At 37.8% G+C, this 19,249-nt stretch overlaps 2 protein-coding genes across 2 annotated transcripts in view; both read right to left on the bottom strand.

The window, feature by feature from the left end:
• FAP (fibroblast activation protein alpha) overlaps nucleotides 1-6,146 on the bottom strand; it is a 36,105-nt gene extending 29,959 nt beyond the window's left edge. Inside the window, exons 1-2 of the mRNA XM_026039061.1 lie at nucleotides 6,044-6,146; nucleotides 5,681-5,765 (exon numbers count right to left, since the gene is read on the bottom strand). Of these exons, the coding sequence (XP_025894846.1) occupies nucleotides 5,681-5,765; nucleotides 6,044-6,049 (91 nt within the window). The 5' untranslated portion in view covers nucleotides 6,050-6,146. The remainder of the gene's footprint in view (nucleotides 1-5,680; nucleotides 5,766-6,043) is intronic.
• Nucleotides 6,147-11,555: 5,409 nt separating this feature from the next.
• Nucleotides 11,556-19,249, bottom strand: part of IFIH1 (interferon induced with helicase C domain 1) — a 24,453-nt gene continuing 16,759 nt past the window's right edge. The window contains exons 9-16 of the mRNA XM_026051769.1: nucleotides 19,056-19,179; nucleotides 18,737-18,964; nucleotides 17,280-17,536; nucleotides 15,693-15,842; nucleotides 14,784-14,945; nucleotides 14,123-14,313; nucleotides 12,563-12,656; nucleotides 11,556-12,448 (exon numbers count right to left, since the gene is read on the bottom strand). Coding sequence (XP_025907554.1) covers nucleotides 12,266-12,448; nucleotides 12,563-12,656; nucleotides 14,123-14,313; nucleotides 14,784-14,945; nucleotides 15,693-15,842; nucleotides 17,280-17,536; nucleotides 18,737-18,964; nucleotides 19,056-19,179 — 1,389 coding nt within the window. The 3' untranslated portion in view covers nucleotides 11,556-12,265. The remainder of the gene's footprint in view (nucleotides 12,449-12,562; nucleotides 12,657-14,122; nucleotides 14,314-14,783; nucleotides 14,946-15,692; nucleotides 15,843-17,279; nucleotides 17,537-18,736; nucleotides 18,965-19,055; nucleotides 19,180-19,249) is intronic.

Here is a 19,249-nt window from a genome sequence, read left to right as displayed (position 1 = left end):
GGAAGTCATGGGGAATTTTGCCAGGGCCTTCAGAGGTACAGGGGATGTCACACTGCAGCGAGGTAGATCACTGCCACGTCCCCTGTTTGTTCCTGCAGTCTTCTCGGGTGACAGCCGAATCATCAAGATGACTCATTGCCCTGAGGTTTCATATCATGCTCCAGTACTTCCTTGTTACAGGCTCCCTCTTTGTTAAGGTTACACTCACTTCCCATAAGATGTTTCTTCATATTCTCTTTTCTAGCAGTTTGTAATGATAACACATGTTTTCTTCTGCTAAGTGACTATTAGTTACTGAAGAATACACATGTCAGGTTGGCTGCTGACACTAGTCTTGTCTGCACTAATGCAGATGAAAGCTGTCATGGGAAATAAAACTGAATGCCAATCCATAAGCAAAAACTTACCTGTTTAAACTGAGCTGCCAAGATGTCCACAAAAATATTTCAAAAAGTTCAATAACAAGTTAATTTCTTTTGTTAATACCCTGACTGCATATTAAAGAGATCCTCAAAAATGTTAAGGATACGCCCAAAGATAACAAACTCCCAGAAAACTACTAAAATTCCAGAGTCCATTTCTATCTATTTTGTAACCCCTTCTATCTAAGAGTTCCTTATCATCAAGACCTCTAAATTTATAGTCCTGTTTAATAGTCTAATCTGGCAAAACTTCCTGGTTCCTCTCTCAGCTAAAAGGAATATTTACTAAAAGGACAAGTGATCCCACAAATGTCTTGCCGCTACTTGCTCTAATTTTCACAGTTCTAATTTAAACCTTTATTCTGTTAGCCACATCTTATATTTAATATTCTTTGATAATTTATTATGGGTGCTAACGAATTTCAAAATGTGTCCACTCCTACTGGAATTTTTACGAGTGGACTGTAAAAACACTGAACACAACTATTTCTTATTTGATTACTTATAAATTTTAATGCGTTTCTAGGCAACTAAAGATATATTTAAATGCTTTAATTAAAAGCAGCAGCTTTGTTTGCTGTAATTGTAGCCAATTCTTTTTTTTTTATTTGCTTCAATAATAGTATTTGAAAACATGTTATACGAAAAAAAAAAAAAAAAAAGCTTTATCATTAGTATTCCTGAAGTATCTTGTATTTCTCTGTCCTTTGTTTTGGTTTTCAGTTCCATACTGGATTCTGCTATGGGCCACATCTTACCAGCACTGTGATTTCAACCCTTTTCAAATTTTCTCTGCTCACAGAATAAACACTAATATGATGAGTAATTTATATGTCTACAACATATATAGGTGGTGATTTGGATGGCTACTGTTTAAATCGGTAATTTCTTTTGTTATGATCCATTCTCTACAGAATAACTAAGATGGAACAAGAAGCCCAAGGACAAAAAGGAAGCAAATAGCAAAGTGAACCAGAAAAATGAAAGATTACCAAATTTCACCCTCATTCTTTTCCCTTTAAAAACCCACTGTTTAGATTTTAAGCTTTTGTGGTCTGTTTGCATTCAGATGCCATTACATTTCCTTGTGCACATTTGAACATCAAGAAATGCAGAAAAATACTGTGTACTGAACTGGCTCTTGTGCTTCACAAAAATTAGCTAGCTTTATATATTCCACAGTCATAATTACTTACTTGTGCACTTCAGTGTGTTCTAAATAATATGGTCTATATACACCACTGTGTAACTGGTGTTAATAACCTGTAAACATCTAGCAATTGTCACTGGTTTTATACAGATACCCTCTCATTTACTCCATTTAATTGTGCAATTCCTTATTGTGAGGGACTTTAATGAAATACAAATAGAAGAGCTTCAAAATATATTGAACTCTGATGAACTTTATGTATATCAATCCATTACTGTGAAGTTTTGCTTCTATTATGAGGATTATTCCCTAAGAGTGGAGGTGGATAGACCGAATAGCTTCAGCCTCCCCAGCTTAGCTGGCAGGATCAATACCATACCTTCCAGATGGCTACTCCTGGGCTGTACGAGCTCTGCCTGTTCTTAGACACCATACTTGTTCCCCTCCCCAGTTTCATCCAATCTGAATACGTATACATGTAATACGTATATATATATATACATATATATGAATATGTATATATGTATAATGTGTATAGACACATTGCCATATGCCCAGTGCTTCCTAAAGCATAGGTAGCCCCAGTTCTCTAGGAAAAGGCTTTCCCAGATGCTTTTCCTAGATGATAATATTGACACTAGGACACATCAATGGACTGTACCAGTATCCTATAACCAAGAAGAGAAACCCCATCAGCATGAAGTCTGCTGAGAAAGAGATTCACACCTCCACTCCTGATGTGCTGATGCCTATGATTTCCCACAAAACAGGAACCTAGTTGCATAATTTGCGATGAGAGGACTGTATTCACAAACAGAAGCAGGGAGGTGGTGAGAATATCTGATACTTCTCCTGAGTGTTCTCCTAGATTCCAACTCTATTCAGCTCCCGTGGCTTCTTTATATTTCAAAGGGATTTCTCTTTCGCACAGCTACCCACTCACCCACTGAATGCTTGAAGTATTCACAACATCTAGTGTTTACAACACCCCTTTGCAATGAGTTCCACGTGTCTATTTTACCCTGTGCAAAAAGATCACTTCCCTTGTTTTGTTAATTGATGTTCCATTTTGTATGAGAGGTTGCACTGCGCCAAATCCTATGCTTAGACCATTGGTTGGTTACCCTTGTACGGGATGATGCTCTATCTCCAAGGAAGAAAGATGAGGAAGATTCAGGCACTTTTATCAATATTCTTTGGCCAGCTTGTCCAAATTTGAAAACATCAGACTTCTAAAACGCCCCAGTAATATTCACTCCTATTGGCTCACTCAAGTCTACATAATAATCAGAAAGCATCCATTCTGATTTCGGTATTGATTAGGGGATAAGATGGGTTGACAACAGGGCATCATAGGAAGCCAATCTGCATAAAATTCTCTGCTCTTACTTTAGAATACATTAATGATAACTTCTGTTTTAAGCATACAGCAGAAACAACTGCCCTGCAGGCATTCACTACAACACAGAAAATAAATGATTTGTGAAAAGTGGTTAGCATCTTGAGGAAGCCAGATTGCAGCTGGTGTTGCATCCTGCCTCTGGACTGGAATGCCCACTCTCTTCTCCTCTGTTCATCCATCTGATGCTGAGCGGCTAAAACATGAGCTCCTACAACACACACATAAAGGCAATCTTCTCCCTGGGGAAGTCACAGCCCAGCCCAGCATCACAAATTAATTCCAAAGCTCTTTCTCATCATGTCCCAGAACTTCTGGTCACTCTCAGCTCCACACTAGCTGAATCCATTTTTCCATCCTTGCATTATATTCAAACAGTTTTGCAAGCTGAGCTAGTGCTTTCACAGTGAAGGTTACTTCAAAAAACACTCTGCAATGAAAAGAAAAACTGAAATCTGAATAAATCACATTCTTCAGCATGGTCCAGCTCTTGTTACTAGTAGGAACAGAGCCAGAGCTACTACGAACAGAGTATAGAAACTAGGGCATGGTAGGATGGAAATGGTTTAATTTGCTACAGAGTCTACATCTCTGCTGTCTAAGGCTTTAAGAAAGGAAAGAAGTTTGAAGAGCATGAAATCACCAGAAAATCAGCAGGAAAACATGTAACCAGGTATTTCTTCAGTTCTTGAAATATTAGAAAAGATATTTTTGCTTTACTGACTTCTAAAGCACAAATTCAGTCTTTTTTTTTTTTTTTTTTTTTTTTACCTTTCCTATGTACTTCTCTACGTAATGTGCAATTAATCTTCTTTCTAGATCTCTCCATCTTTGCGGTTAAGTAGCGGTAAAAGTGGAATGCATAAACAACCGGAGCTATATCTAGCCACTTCCCATTCTCTTTGACTTGCAAGAAGAACCACAGAAATAATTTCTAGGTTGTTCTTTTAAAACTGATCAGTAGCTTAGTAAGAACTTAAAAATGTATAGACCTAGAACCTCTGCAGTACTAAAGGTCCACCTAGGATTAAGAAGCCATAATCAATTGTCTAAAGTTGTATAAAGCTCCTTCAAGAGCATTCATTAAAGTAAGGTCATTTTTTTTACGCCCTACTTAAGTCTACAGGCGATATTCATTATGTCTGATTTTCAAGTCACTACTCCAAGAAACTACAGAGATAAAAGTGGCTGAGATACTGAAGAGGCTCAGACTACGATCATGAGCTGGCATGTTGATAACTTTAGGAGGGAAAAATGCTATCTAGAAATTTTACAGTACCTTCCCTGATCTGTAGCAACTTCTTTAGCCTGCCAAACTGACCCTCAGTCTCTGGGCATCTTCGTCACCTCACTTTGTCATTTAAAAGCCATCAAAACATTGTGCCCTGTCAAAGCAGTCTTGAAATGAACAAGTCTGACGGAGTCTGACTTTGTGTCATAAATACATCTACCTAGCAAAGAAAGTGCAGACCTAGAAAAGAAAGTGCATGCTTAAGTTACCCAGAGACATGACACCCTGATTGATGGTAAAAATCAGCTCAACTGATCACCTCACATATCTCTTCCCAGCACTGCCTCCCAGCTTGTTATAATCTACACTCATAGTCACATGCTGCCTAACAGAATCAACCCTAACAGCTTCAGGAACTTTGTCTCTTCCCTTAACAAAACAACCCATGATAACTGTAATCCACATAAATATTCCATAGGAAATTTTACCAGAGTTGCTTATTCACTGCAGGATTTAGTTTCACAAGATTTAATGAGACGATTGCATAATATTTAGAAGTAGAAAAAAAAAGATCTTTTCAACTCAGTCACCCCATCGACAAATGAACAATTACTTAAAAAGTTCCATTAGATGAATAATTGTCATATATACTTTTTACTACTCTGAATTATTTTGGAGGCATTCAATTCATCTGCTACAGTGAACGGGCTGGGAAAATATTCAGTTTGCTCTTATTAGACTCCTTCTAGGAAATAAAAAAAAATCAGTAAGTCAGTGCCACTCAGGTTCTAAATTTAAAACCACATCCTCATCAAACTTTGCCTGACGACCTATATTAGCATTTACCTCCAACTGACTTTAATGCTAAAAGACACTGAGTTCCTTTTTATCCTATACTGGCTTTAATACCCAAACGCAATTTTAAATACATTCATAAACAGTTTACCTCACCCTACAACATCGAAACGCTTAGCTTGTAATTGGATGGAAAAAACACTTCTATAATTACTAAGACAACACTGAAACCCTAATATAAGTTCACTAAATGAATAATTACTGATCGCTTACAATACAAGTTCAGCAAACTAAATCAAACTCCTAGGAGTTTGCAAGTTTCTAATAATCTTTAATAAAAAAAGCAAACAAATAAGCCCCATACATGTTGTGACTGATCCAAAAATGTTTCCGTAGCTCTGTGAACTTGAAGGATCATGGACAATAAAGTTAATTTGGGAATTCGGGTGCTTTTCACTTGAAATAGTTTTTTGTTTCAACATCTGCTGGCATTTCCATTGTATCTTCAGGATATTTCAGCTACAACACTCATGCAAAGCAACAAAGCCACAAGAATTCTAACAGGACAATCCTAAAAGTGATTTTACAAACTTTAGAAAAGTATGTAACTAAAGATATTGTGTTTTCCACTACATTAGATGGTAAAAAATATCTTATGTACATTAGACTGTAGAAAGTCTTACCTCGTGATGGAAGCATAATGATACACATAAGTAATAAGGAAAGCAAAAGGCATATAACCACAGCAAATACGATTTTTAGCCGGACCTGCAGGACAGAAACAAACAACAGTTATATTTCTAATACGCCTGCAGTACACTTTTATGGCTTTGTATACAACCAAACCCTCCCACTCTCCTTTATTTTAATCGCTGAAATCCATCCAAGTAACAAGCAAAAATGTCCCCACAGTCTATTTGAAACGACTTCCCTTTCCTTTTTCTTTAAAACAAACACTTCCACATTACAGTCTGGCCTTGTGCAGCAACAGAGAGTTCAAAATAGATATAAATATTATCCAAAGCTGTGTTCAGCTGCATACAGACCTTCATTTTCCTGCTGTATTCCAAAAGAATGTGAATTCTCTCTTCTGGGTGTTGGTCAGTGGATCTAGGAGAAGAGTTTGAAAAGGCAGTGTCTGTTTTCCCAGTCGGAGGCCAAACCTCTGGCAGACTTTTTTTTTTTTCCTACATACTTTTGCAAACTGTGCCAAATTTCAAAGGGTTTTCATAAAATTAGAAACAGATTTTCAGGGAAGTTGTTGGACCAGAAATGTTTGGTGGGTGGCTAGAGGGGTGGTGATTATGCACTTCCCATCAGTGTACGCTGTAGCCCACATCTGCTTACACTAATTTAGGGTTGTATGACTCAACAGTTACTTGATATGTACTGCTTTTCTCTGGAAAGTATTTATGCTTTCTTTTAGCAATCCTCACATATTCAGGGCTCCTTCATGACTTCTTCCTACGCTCAGCAGAGAAATTGAAAGAAATTTGAAGCACGTCCTTGTTGTTTATATTTCCTGATTGTTCGGTTTCTGAAATAATAAACGATAGTGTAATAACACCAAGCAAAGAGCTGAAACACAACTCGTTTAAAGCCTTCCGCAAGTGAAGAAAGTGACGTTTTTCAACAGGCTGCTGCGGAGCAGGAGGCAGCAGCCGGGGCAAGCGCCTCCCGGCCCGGTGCACGCTGTGCAGCGCGGCGCTGGGAGCACCGGCGCGTGTTTCATCGAGCTCACTGAAATGAGGTCAGCTGAAAACAAGGATTTCTCTTGAGACCACAGGATCCAGTTACATAAGGGAATTTTTAGCAGAGAGAAAAGCATGCTAAAAGGGAAGCAGAAGTACGCTGCCTTCATCAAACTGGCTTTATTCAAATACTATTACTACTGATGTGCCTCAGAGTTGCTGTGGGAAGCACTGGAAACACTCCCGGAGACCCTCACGGGCAAACGCCGCTGAGGGGCCGGGCCGGGGGGTAACGGTCGCCCGCGCGGCCCTGAGCGCGCGCGCTGCCCCCTGGCGGCCGCCCTGGGGCTGCTGGAACACGCCGCAGGCCCCCAGGGACCGGGCCCTGCGTGTCCCGGCACCGGCACCGGCCCCGGCAAGAACAGGGAAGGAAAAATGTGCTACGTGTCTTCAGATGTCCGGGCTGAACAGGCACCGGGACCGCCCCCAATTCAAATTTGGGCACATTTTGTGTCACAGTAGCACAATGTAATGCACTCCATGCGCTTCGGTCCCTATGGCCTCCTCTGGCTGAAGCAGGGACATTGCAGATGTGATTACATTTACTAATTTACTATATATATATATAAAATATATATATATATATATATATATATATATATGCATGCCTGTGGTGCCAGGCGAGATTCAATTTAGATATTGGGAAAAATTTCTACACTTAAAAATAGTCAACCATTCAAACAGGCTGCCCAGGGAAATGGTGGAGTCACTATCCCTGGCAGTGTTCAATAAATATGCAGATGAGGCAGTTACGGACATGGTTTAACGGGTATGGTGTTGAGGGGCTTATGGTTGGACTCGATGATATCAGAGGTCTTTTCCAACCATTATGTGCATGTATATAAATGGTATCACATAGTTTATAGCACTCACCAGACACTGTGCTGGAATGGAACACATACTCTTTTCTGCAAAGCTCTTTCTCAGTGATCAGGGGCTGCCCTTTCTTTCAGTTAGGTAAAACTGTGGCTGAGGAGATAGCACCCCAAAGGCAGGGCCAAGGACAGAAACTGGGGCAGAGTGCTCTGCCCCACAGCCAGCACTACTGGCATTGGGCAGGCCCACAGCAGGCAACACGTGGGTTTACGTTCAGGATCCTGTGCAGAAAGACAGCAGGGCTGTAGCAGCTGAGCTACAAAATGAAGCCTTTACCTCCTCGTGGCTTGTAGTTTCATGGCCATTTCAGCTGAGGCCCGCACCAGAGGAGACTGCTGTGCCTGGAGTTGGTTACAGGCTTTCCTCTGCTTGGCCTCCATCCTCAGCTTGAGGTGTCAGCCAGGCCCAGCTGCAGCCCTTCCGGCAGGATGAGCAGCTCTTAGGCCTGCCACCATGTAAATGCTGGTGGTAACCTGCCAGAAAAGGTCACAAACTGACAGGTTGGTGGAACCCCAGATACCTATGACTGAAAGCTGCTAGACTTAGATGTTGTTGGTTTTACAAGTGCAGAGCCCCTTCTTGAATCGCCTCATGTTTCTCCCTGCACCAGCTTGTACCACATTTCCGTCCTACATTTACACTAAAACAGCAAAACAAGACAGTGAGACAATGAATCCAGAATGGTGATGCCTGCATGTGGCATGCTAGAAAACAAGACCTCAGTACCCAGATCTTCCTGAAATTTCAGTAGAAGTTGGGCACATCTTGAGTTGCAGTTGAGTGCATCATTAGCTCTGGCTTCTCTAAAAGCATGGTGGATGCATGCAGTTTTCCTATCACACAAGTTGGCCATTAGAATTTGTGTGTGTTTTGCAAAGAAAAATCTCTATCGTTACGAAGGACAGACAGATCTCCACCACCTTACCCCAATAGTACAAACTGCAATTTGAATCTTGCCCCAGTCCTGTTGAGGCAGAGGCCAATATAAGCACTTTTGGCAGAACATTGACAAGATTAGTCTTGGTGAGGAGACTTTTGTGAAGAAATAAGAATCATTTGTGTGGATCAACCGTTGATAAGAAACACTTGCTCTTTCCACATGAACTTGTGTTGTTTCAGTTCCTCTCCTGCCCTAGTCGTAGTTGCAAGAGTAAAGTTATACATGAGGACATTTCTGAATTAGATTGACAAAAGCCAGGAAGGAAAACTGGTGGAGAAGACCAAAATACACTGTTCCTGATGCACTGTAAATGCAGGGCACAATGAAGCTTAACAATAGTGTTTCCTAATAAGATAAAACCACTGCTATTCAAAATTTCCAAAAGAGAAAAGTATTGTGGCAAACCATGTTTTCCTCATATACAAACACATGCTTCTTACTCATATTTCAAAACTGTTATTTCCTAGCGTTTTGTGGTTAAGGCTATATGAATTCTCAATAACAGAACTCTCAGAATTTTTTTTATCCCTGACAGCTTTGGTTATATCTGACAACCAGAACATTGTAAAATTGCAAATACACATTTTGATCAAGCTAGTTGTAATTTTCCAAACATAAATACTCTAGAATCCTCTAATAAACTAACACTTAGAGAATGTCTCAAAGGAAATGATTCAAACTCACATGATGGAAATGACTTTGCAAAGTGACTGCATATGCTGAATATTATGTATTTTTCTAATTTGAGGTCTAGTAATTGAAGCACATGCTGTAGTAAGATTCACAAATGTTGGAGCATTGGAAGCAAAACAAAGTGTAACTGGCAGACAGCAAACCTTACAAGCTTTGTAGATCTACTGTCCTGACAGCTAAAATCCCTTTGGACTGTTTATACCAGTACATGTGAAGAAGCAAAGAGCAGTTTTTTCAGTAGTCAAAGCTGTTCCCAACTTCTGCAGTCTGAAAACTACAGAACGCTACAAATAAAAAGGGAAGAAAGTTAAAACAACAAGGAAATCCATTGGAGTAAAAGAAGCAGCAACAAATTGTGGAATAGAAAATGCAGTTTCTTCAACAGCTATGCAATTAGTTACGCAACTACTCTATGGTTACTATTTAGATTTTCCAGATGAGGAAATGGAGATTCACAGATGCAGGTTGTGTATGACATCAGACCAAAAGCAGACAGAATATTTTTATTATTCCGTCTCAAAATAACTGTCTCTTCAGTTAAAGATGAAGCAGATGGAAATGAATGTAAATCAAAAGCTGCCTTAGTTCTTAAGTAGCCACATACATAGCTAGACAAATCCACGGCGACCATTTCATAGTTCTTCCTCTCTCCATAGTTGTGAACAAATAAAAGGTCTAACTGGAAAATAAAATCAGGATTTGCAACACTCGTTGGAGGACTTTGAGTCCATAAAGGCAATAAGTGCAGAAGTAACTAGCAGATAAAAATATGGCAATTTAGCTTGTTTTTTACAACTTCCTGGATGAGCAATATAGGCACGTTTTACAGCCCTGTTCAGAGACAATGATTGGAAGTGGAAATTGCTTATCCTACAAGCCAGCAGCATCCAACATTTGAAGTTCGTTATGCTGAAATGAGATTGCGTAAGCACTCTTTGGGCTTTGGTGACAAGGAGGCTGAGTCACACCAGGAACTAGGGGCATAACGGCACCACACGAATGAACTATGAGAAGCCCAGGCATGTTTGTGATATGGCCTGTTCAACTCAACAGTTGAGCTGAGTTGAAAAAAAAAGTGAGTTGAGGCACTTGAAAATACTATGTACAATGCATTGTAGCGTGTTTACATTCTAAACATTCCGGAAGCCTTTCTTGGTTTGAAGTATCATACAAAGAATTATAAGAACTCCTTAAACAAAAATCCAGAAATTGTTATTTTTCAAGACACTATTCTGAAGATTAATTCTTAGCATCTTCATAGCATCTTATTTATCAGATACTGACCACATTAACAAAATTCATCTTAAATCACAGTCCTGTGTGATCTCTTTATCCATCTCAAGACATTTTTAAGTTGTCAGATTCTCATATTAATATGTAAAATGTGTAAAATTCACTTCAGGCAGAGCCAGCAATTTCTAAAAATAGCTGAAAGCTTCAGTGTTAAGCAAAATACTACAACAGAAGAAAATGATTAATCTATTAGTAAGAACACTCTAAAAGAGGATTTTTTTTTAACTAGTAAAGCACATAATGGTGAATAAAGGAATCAGTGATGATTTCTTATTTATCCTACACCCACAAAAGAGTAGGAGAAGCCTTATATAAACACAAATATAATTCAGACACACTACAAAGTCTTTACTGCACAAATTGCCACTTGCTTCGCCCGTTTCAATTCAGTCATATGTTCAACTATGTTTCGTAACATCTGTGCACGTATTATCTCTTTAGTTCTCATACCTCCATTTATTTGATGAAAAGAAAACCCCTTAAGATAGTTTATTAGTGTCAATTACTATTTTGGAATAATTTCAGTCTATAAATAAAACAGTTTCTGCAGTTTATGCACACTGTAATGTACAAAACTCCCACAGTGAAAACTCACTATTCGCTCACTGTAACTACAATCTGTTTATAAATTAATGTCTATCACTGAAATGGCCTCCGCCAGTTTGGTGATTTTTGAAATACGCCACATCTGTCAGTCAGAACTGAGACTTTTTGCCCTGCTGGAGAATGGTCAGGATAATAAATGTGGAAAAGTATCTAAATCTAGTCCTAATGCATATCTGTAATCACATCTGATTTAAAAAATGTGCATAGTATCTCCCATTTCTATTAAAAACATACAGCAAATACACAGCTAGGCGCAAACAAGATTCTTTTTCCCCAGGCTTTATTCAAAAGAGTGTTTTTCAGTTATAACTTACAAATTTTATCTGTTACTCCATGCCTTGTGTGTACGTGCCCATGCCAGTAAACATACCAGTTTATCTTGAATTTGCAAATCAGATAGTTATAGCACAAACAGACTTTCTTTCCACTCTCCAGTATTTTACTTGCAAACAGAGGGAGGAGGGGAATCTGTCAATTAGATAAATATGGAGGCAGGTTATGCTATTTTTTCAGTCAGAATTCCAGTATCTTGTAGATTTGTAGCATTATTACTGTCAAAATACTTTCAGTGACAGAGAATAAATAGCATCACAAATGGAAAAGGTTATTCATTACAGTCATTTATTAAACAAATATATTGCATAGCTATTATTTAGCAGTCCCATAAAACTAATACTTGACATTGCACTTCTGGAATTTTAAAATAATCAATTTCAGTGGCCATACAAAATTGCAAAATGATCGCCACGAACATCTATGTTGATGTTCTATTACACTGGGACACTGGTCACCTAATACATTCTGTCCATATTATCACCCCACACAGGACTTTATTATGAGGAGAATGGAATTTGTTCTATGATTACACTCTGGTGCAGCCTTCTTGGTCTTACTCTTTGTCCCAGAGCATCACTGCAAATCTGTGTGCAGACAACAGCCATGTGACTTAGTCCTTCTAATCCCTCAGGTCTCTTTTTCTCTTCCAGGCAGTTTGCTCAAGCTCATGGATTTTGCAGTTTTCATGTGAAGTCCTCACTATATGAGACAGGAGCTTCTAATCAGTAGTCAGAAAAACACAGAAGAAAAATAAAAGCCCCTTTTCAGAGTCCTTAATCCTCATCACTTGAAGGACAATGACCCACATAATCAAAAACAGGGAACCGGACTGGCAGTTCTCCCCATTTCTTAAAAATGTCTTTTGTTGTTTTCTTGCCTTCAAACACAACCACAAAATTTTTAATCTTTAGACAAGGCATGTCAAGACCTCGATGGACCATCATGTTTCCCCAAGCCTGCAAATATAAAGAAATTATATTTTAGATAAAATATATGGTATCATTAGACAGGAAAAAAAAAGACAATCAAAACAACACAGACAAAACTAACGACAAGAACTTCTTCCTTACTTGTCCACAGTCTTTACATATAATTTCCCCATTTGTCTGGTAATCAGCATGTTTTTCTTGTAGTGTCTTATTTTCTCTTGTATGGTATAGGTTTCTGAAAAACAGAAAGGAAATGCAAGTCAGAATACGTTGATATTTATGTGCTACAGATGGTTTTAAAGGCACAATAACTGCAACTGCTGGCGTCAGGCACACAACAGTCTCTGACTGCTGGGCACATTCAGGAGCTGGAAAAAGCCAGGTCATATTTCATACTCTTAGGTAAAAGTGAAATACAGCTGCATTCCACCCTGTTTTTGGTAGCATTCTAGCAGGCTAAATTCAAATGTGTTCATGTGGGGCACTTGTGTCTTAGGTCTTTCCCCATCCCAAAAAAGGAAGAGCAGGGTCTTAGTTATAACAGAGGAAAGATTTTTATTGATTTGCTTTTCAGGTGCCAGAGTGCAGTCTAAGAAGCAATACCTACAAACTAAAGGTTTTCTTTCTACCCCTTGTAGTCCAGCCTTAACCCTTAATAGAATCTCCTGATTCTGACTATCTAGAGCTTCACAGTACTCACATGTTCTTGTCCTATTTAGTTTAGGGAGGACTTCATGCTGAGAGTCACTAGCCCATGCTGAAGGGTTCTCATCTTTGAATTCTTTGAAGAGAATTGTTATAACATAGTTTAGATGGACTGATAATGCTAAGCTGAAAAAGCAGTTTCACAGTATAAGTTGTCTATGTTTATGGACACTGGCTGCCACTCAATTTTCCTTTTCTCAAAGTATGGGTGCTAATTTCTCATTAAGTCTTTGAGAAGATTTTACAAATTGTTTCAGTGATGTGTCTCAGTGAAGAACTCGGAGGGCAGTAAATTGGTAGGATGGAGTCTGCTATATAATTCATAAAGCATGACTGACCAATAATGTACAATACCCATTACAAGTTACTACATTAAGCAAATGCAAAAATTGAACAAAAATATTTTGTTTCTTAATTTGCATTATGAATGGTAAAAGCCACCTCCTTGCACTCTGACACTGAAAAGTTAAATATAGCTTAACATATGTCAATGTTTACCAAACTAGCTGTCATGGAATCTCTTGCAATGAAGACAAGAAAGAACAAGAGCACATGGGGAGGTGGGGCACTGGAATTAACATTCTCTAAGCACACAGTTGTCAGTGTCATGGCCAATATGTTGCTCATGAACCACTGGTAGTCGCTCAAGCTTTTATCCTGGGTCAATTAGTGGTTTAAATAAGTAAATGGATCTCTTTGCACTGCATAACTGGTACTCAGCTTCAGTTGCAGTTGCACTGTAGAATAGATATCAACTGACCTAGTTAATGTAACCCCAGGAACATTATCTTTTTCCCAAAGTTTCAGTCTTTGGTGAACTGGAAATTTCTTCAAACTCATTAACTGCAAACTCCCCAGATTTGACGATACTGCAATAATCTTCTCCCCGCACCACCACTAATGTAGTGCCCTGATTATCACCGGCCCTATACAGCCCTATTGAAAAGAAAAAAACATTTTTGCCTGAAAGAGATACAGTAGTTCATAAACACTTACTGGAAATCTTTTTTCACACTGACGTGATGCATGTTTTCAATAACTTGTATATCTTCTCCTGAACATACCATCTTGTGGCAGTTTTTGCACAGGAATTTTATTAGTGAAGGATTTTTCTTATATGTCTTACACTGATCTCTTTTTGTCTTCATTTTTTTTTCCATTAGACTTTGCAACTGGAAGGTCTGAATCTAGGAACAGATCAAAAAAGCACTGTAACATGCTGGTGGAGTGATAATGGGAGATTAATGTAGAGATTTGTTTTCATAAATCCTAGAACCTCACATATAAAACCTACCCTGAAAAAAAAGGTAACTTCAACTTTAAACTAAACTTTGTCTAGTATGGTATGTCTTCTAAAAGAACAATGAGATCTTAATGAAAGCAATTATTTTTCAGTTATTTTACTGAGTTCACTGACATCAGTAAATATCAGTTCTGGTCAATTCTCCCCTAATTGTGCATTTCCCCATTATCAATAACACAAGAGATATTCCTAAAGGCTCAGAAAACACAAATTATACAATTAATATTGGCAGAAGGATTCAAAGCCAGATACAGCATTTTAAGTGTTCTTCCTGAAGTAGATTTTCAAGTAGAAAGTACTCCTTACAATACAGACAACCCCTCAATAAAAGAAAAACAGAGTTGCAATAAATACCTTCTCTAAGTACTCTTTTTGTGGCATCTTCTGGACATACTGAATGGCCTTATACATCATTTTCTCACGGAAACTATTAACATCCTCACGTTCAACAGCTCCTGAGCCACTTGAAGCCACAAGGGCATAGGTGCTCTCATCAGCTCGAGCTCGACCACGAGCCTACAATTTGCAAGGATTAAAACAAAAAAGCGTTATGTTCCCTAAAACAGCACACAGTACTTTTTCAGATTTAAGGAGATCTGTGATTAGCCCAACATTTTAAAAAGCAGAACATACTTCACCAACAAAGAATAAGCTACTAAGCATCTCAGATGAGTTCACAAATTAAATGAGAACACGGACAAACTGTTACTTGGATATGCAGTTATCTCTTTTTATTTATTATTAATTTATAATTTATTAAGTATTAATTTATACATCTAATTTACCACAGAGACTGGAGAGTGCTCCCAAGGCATTTTTCCTTGGTGTATGCCTAGCAGACATACACCAAGAACATAATACCAGTTGATCCTAAGCTGGAAGTACCACTGCACTAGAAAACATGGGCATGTGAGAGGGAAATGAGATAAAAGTCCATCTTTTTCCCACTGTACAAGGATAGAAAATCAGTTTCAATCGTTCCCCTGATCATATTCTCATACCTTTTCTGGACAAACCATAAGAGCATAACAAACCATAAGAGCAAGACCATAAGTTTGTTATGAGCCTGAATGAACAGGCCTCACAGAGGCAAATTTTATATTGCATCCTGACCGAGAATGATCCCAGAGGTGTTAGCAAGGATATTTTTTTCTTTTAATATGCAGGTATTCCCAGATCACCTCCAAAGTTTAGATATATGATTCACATTGTCCAAACAGAAAAACACTCTAAAAATAAGTGAGATATGCAGTAAACTCTTACCTGTAACATAGCAATTTCATTGGTGACCAGGCCATAGCGAATAACAATGTTGCACTCCTTGATGTCTAGGCCTTCCTCAGCTACAGTAGTAGCAATGAGTAAGTTTACTCTTCCATCTCGGAATTTATCAATTACTTCCCTTTGCTCATTCTGTACATTAAGAAAATAATAATCAGGATCAGAATAATCAGGATAGTTACTTTCAGTATTAGACTCTGACATTAGTTTGGCACAGTTAATACACTGAAGAAATTGAAGCCCAAGTTTTCAGAGCAGAGTACCAAACATTAGGGCTTGGTTGCACTTAAGCATCTTCCAACACTACAAACACGAGGTCCTTATTGAATATAAGGAATGTTCTGCACCTTTTTTGAGGGAGAAGGAAACTGAAGTCTTTTTTTCTTAAGCACTGAAGATCTCAAACTGTAGTTAATAACCCCATTTCCACTGTCATGGGGAGGTTTAGTAAGGCTTTTTCATTCTCTCAGCAAGTTCTTTAAATTGTTTTTCAGGGGGGCTAAACTTCTCCATCTTCAGCGTTAAGTATGGATTTCAGCACTGCTACAGCATTTATTTACCCATGATAACTCCATCTTGTTGCTTCTGTGTGGAGTACCCAAAAATACAGTGATGATAAAGTATCCAGAATCTGGACATTTCAAACAGGCTTGAGCACAAGGACACAAAACATCCTTTTAATTGTGGCCAGAAACTTCCTGTTTGCGATATTTGGTTTCAAAAGCTAGAGATTATTGCTTTGTGCATGATACACAAATGCAAGAAAAAATGTTCACAGAAAGCAAGCATCTTTTTGAGAAGTCAACGTGTAGCATCTTTTAAATAAGAACTGAAGTAAAAACAGATTCTGTCCCACTTTTTTGCTTAAATGATGAAATGGTAACTTTAGCAGGAGTTAAAAGCAAAGTAGAAGTGAGGTCTAGCATATTGAGGTATTTATTTCTGAAAACTATTTTACTTGAAGCTACAGAACAAGAGGGAGATGCTCTGTGAGAAGTCAACACAGTGGTGTGAGATGTTGCTGAGTGAATAACTGAAATTTTTATTGTGAGTTCCGGCAAATTCTCATTCAATGATTATGTGTCAGTGTAAAGCACAGACATAAGTTCATATAAATTGATTAAGCAGCAATATCAGAAAATGTTGGGCATCATTAACACCTGAATTAATTTCTTCTTTCAACTCAGCAACTAAAATATAATTAAAATTACAGTTGCCTTGGTAAGTATAAACTCTTAACCAACAACTTTTTTTGCTACCACCATTTATTTGACTTTGTTTTCTTCTTACGCCTCATCATAACTTATATCCTTTCTAACTATATACTGCTCTAGGAGATAACTACCTGCTAAGTCTCACAGAATCTAAGCAATAAAAACACTTGTTTCTTGTGGAAAAAAAATTAAATGCTGTTATTTTCCTAAGCTGCAGCTTCTCAAGGTAAGCTGATGACAGGTATGAGACTAGAACATTGGGTTCTAAACTTCATTTTATAAATACTGGTTTTAAAACAAGCTGTTTCCTCAAAGCTCATATAAAATTTTAACACTGTAGTGCAGAATTCTATACCTGAGTCATAGGTTTAGTTTCACTGTTGTGCCCAGCACCAATAAGATATTGAGCTTTAATTCCCACTTCTTCAAACTTTTTGTTATCCTTAATCCACTGGAGCAGAGCAGTAGCGCTTTGCCGGGTTTTGGTGAAAATGATTCCTCTTGGTTCATCAGTCTTTGTGAACTCCTCCATCAAAGTGTTTCGCAACTTTGTTAGAGTCTCATTTTCATATTCGGACTTTTTAGCCAACTCTTTTAGCTGTTTCTTCTTTTCTTTAAAGATAACAAATGTAAATTAAAAAAAAAAAATCAAAAAGAGCAATTTACTGTATCATCCTCCCAGCATGGCTAATTCACACCCATCAGGAAGAGCTGTGGCATGTCAATTTGTTCTTCAAGTTAGTTTATATTCATTAAAAGCACACTAATCTATCAAAATAAATCACCACAACACTTTACCATACCTTTTGGCTATATTCCATGGTGAGAAAAGGGGAAAAAAAAAATCCTCTTTCTAGATACCAAGAGAAGTGGTACAGTTAAGTGCACTGTATTTAAGGGCTAAATAACAGCTTATCAGTTTTAAAATAACTGAGGTCTCATGTGGAGAAACATGAATATGCACAGCTCTCAGAGCTGATATATTCCTATAAACTTACGCAACAGATATGCTCCTTGGAATACTCAAATCAGGAATCCTCACCGGAAACTCACAATGTAAAAGACAGTAGAATTGGCACTTTATTATCTATACTGTATAAAGAAATTTAAATAGATAAATATTAGATAATGACTCTTCTATTGGAGCTACTGAGCGTGACCACTACCAGGGAGGTCTCCTATCACTTTATATATTTCTTTAATTTTTTTTTTTTTTAATTTTTAAAGTCCTAGCTCATAGTCCTTCAGTGATAAAACCAGAACAAATCTCTGAAGTATGATTTATTTTTCACTATCAGGTTCTTTGAACTTCATTTACCTGCAGAAATGAAAACAAATTCAGACAACTAAAATTTACTCTAATTACTTTAACTTTTGGATTCTTAAGTAATAATAGGTAATTCAATATTTGAATATTGAAATTTTTAAGAAGGAGGCACTATCCATGAGCATTATGGCACGTGACCTATTCCTGCATTGTGGGCAATAAATGAAAAAAAGAGGCAAAAATGATTAGTGTGTTAAAGATTAAATGAATCACAGTAAAAAATAACACTGTTGTACTTATCAGGCAAAAAGGAAGTGCCTGATACTTGGGACAAAGTTGAAGAATGTCTATTACACACCAGGACACAATCAGACTTTACGATTTTGCTTAATATAGTCCTTAATGTACGAACTAGGACATCCAAATGTCATACTAAATAACAGAGCAATCTTTAGAAACTAACAATTAATGCAAATTTTGTTAGTGCACAGTAGTTAGTTTTATGAATTTCAAATATTAAATATCAGTACGTTTTTCAAACTTACCATAAAACAAACCAATTAGAAATTCATCTGTTTCGTCTTGTTTTGATACTGTTGGTTCATCCTCATCATCACTCACTACTGTTTTTTTGCTTTTTTCCTCCTTGTAAAAGTTACGCAGATGACTGTATGCATCAACCATTCGAATAGTGTCATTTATTTGCAAAGCATCGTTGTATTTCTTCAGGTGCTCTGCACAGACACGTTGCTTGCGTTTTTCGTCTTTTGCCGCTAAAAGCAGAGAGAACACACAGAAAACCAAGCTGTGCATATGGAACGATCCCAAAAGCCCGAAGCCTGGAAACCTTTCCTAGCCATTTACCTTTTTTCTCCTCTCTAATCACCCACTGTTCATAGGGTTGAGTTCCAAACTCCGATTTTGGATAGAGCTGGCAATAGTTTTGAATGTCTTTCATGATGTCGATAATTTTCTCTCTAAATGGATCCTACAAATAAATTGATTACAAAAACAAGTAAATATTTTTCTTCTGGTAATCAGAACAGTAGACTGAACTC

Source organism: Nothoprocta perdicaria, unplaced genomic scaffold (assembly GCF_003342845.1).
Source record: "Nothoprocta perdicaria isolate Ctin4 unplaced genomic scaffold, notPer1 scaffold_0, whole genome shotgun sequence".
Taxonomy (NCBI): domain Eukaryota; kingdom Metazoa; phylum Chordata; class Aves; order Tinamiformes; family Tinamidae; genus Nothoprocta; species Nothoprocta perdicaria.
Note: the sequence above shows the minus strand (reverse complement) of the source record. Positions and strands in the feature narration are given on the sequence as shown.